The 1,424-nt window shown below is 41.4% G+C and overlaps 1 protein-coding gene across 1 annotated transcript in view; it reads left to right on the top strand.

The window, feature by feature from the left end:
* LOC111650706 (serine/threonine-protein kinase PAK 2-like) overlaps window positions 1–1,424 on the top strand; it is a 7,141-nt gene that overhangs the window by 4,617 nt on the left and 1,100 nt on the right. Inside the window, exons 9-12 of the mRNA XM_087172426.1 lie at window positions 624–782; window positions 921–1,038; window positions 1,159–1,258; window positions 1,359–1,422. Of these exons, the coding sequence (XP_087028552.1) occupies window positions 624–782; window positions 921–1,038; window positions 1,159–1,258; window positions 1,359–1,422 (441 nt within the window). The remainder of the gene's footprint in view (window positions 1–623; window positions 783–920; window positions 1,039–1,158; window positions 1,259–1,358; window positions 1,423–1,424) is intronic.

Genomic DNA, 1,424 nt, shown 5'->3' with positions numbered 1-1,424 from the left:
GAGCACTAACATATGGATGTTATTTCACCGACATACTTTCCACCAGGGCTGCACAATACAAAAAAAAAAAAAAATGTGTTTCTTTTGGCAGATATTTTGATTTCAGTTGGAATGATTGTTTTTGCATTTTAATTTTCACTGAAAAATTTAAAAATAATGAGAAAATCTGATTTTTAGGCCGGGGTGTCGTAGTTGCACCAGAACGCTTATGGTGCTAACAATACACAACAATGTGGTGACACATTTTACCTTTATCAAAAATTGAAGCTGCTGTGATTTGGATATTGCAATTGGCCCTATTATGATTTGGATTGTTTGATTGTGCAGCCCGACTTTCTACAGAAATGTTTGTATCTTAAAGTCACTTTGATGCTACAGAAAAGAGTTGGGACACAATAAATGGCTGTATACTCACTGATTGTTTACCACAAAGCTAATTTACATAGCAACGTTTACACAAGTAAAAGAGTACACAAGAGTTAGACAAGAAGTGCTTCATCATACAGGCAGAGGAAGAGTCGGAGGAAGCAGACGACTTACAGACACATACAGTCATATCAAAGACGAAGAGAAAGATTGAAATATGAATTATGGTCCCTTGAGTATAAATGGTTCATTTAATAATTAAGAATATGTGAATATGTGGCCTCTTGTACTGTCTTTCTACAGGTCGCCATCAAACAGATCAACCTACAAAAGCAGCCGAAGAAGGAGCTGATCATCAATGAGATTCTAGTGATGAAGGAGTTGAAGAACCCCAACATTGTCAACTTTTTAGACAGGTAGGAGTGAAGGCACACCTGCAGTCTGACAGCATGTAATAACACTTACCATACATTTAACAAGTAATCACAAAATCCTGGTTGGATCTGACGTGGAGCGTCTTCCTCTGTACCTCCTTGAATATTTCACGTTGTCAGTTTCCTGATGGGGGAGGAGCTGTTTGTGGTGATGGAGTATCTGGCCGGTGGCTCGCTGACAGATGTGGTTACAGAGACTTGTATGGATGAGGCCCAGATAGCTGCTGTCTGCCGAGAGGTAAACTCCACACTTTACAGCAGTGGTTCATACCAGAGGAATCTTTACCTGAAATCCCACAAAAAAATAAATGCTCAACAACTTTTCCCCGTTTCCTCCCATTTATCTCCACATGTGCAGTGTTTACAGGCTTTGGATTTCCTACATGCGAACCAAGTCATCCACAGAGACATTAAAAGTGACAACGTGCTACTCGGGATGGATGGCTCTGTCAAGCTGAGTAAGTCCTTCGTGCGGCTGTTGTCAGCAGCCTGATGAACGTAGATGACTGTGGTCTTTTACCGTTACTGTGTATTTACTCTCCTCCGTCTCCTCGACAGCCGATTTTGGCTTCTGTGCCCAGATCACTCCAGAGCAGAGCAAACGTAGCACCATGGTAGGAACGC

The sequence above is a fragment of the Seriola lalandi genome, unplaced genomic scaffold (assembly GCF_002814215.2).
Source record: "Seriola lalandi dorsalis isolate HSWRI2012SDOR001 ecotype SW California unplaced genomic scaffold, Sedor1 jcf7180002052714, whole genome shotgun sequence".
NCBI lineage: Eukaryota > Metazoa > Chordata > Actinopteri > Carangiformes > Carangidae > Seriola > Seriola lalandi.
Note: the sequence above shows the minus strand (reverse complement) of the source record. Positions and strands in the feature narration are given on the sequence as shown.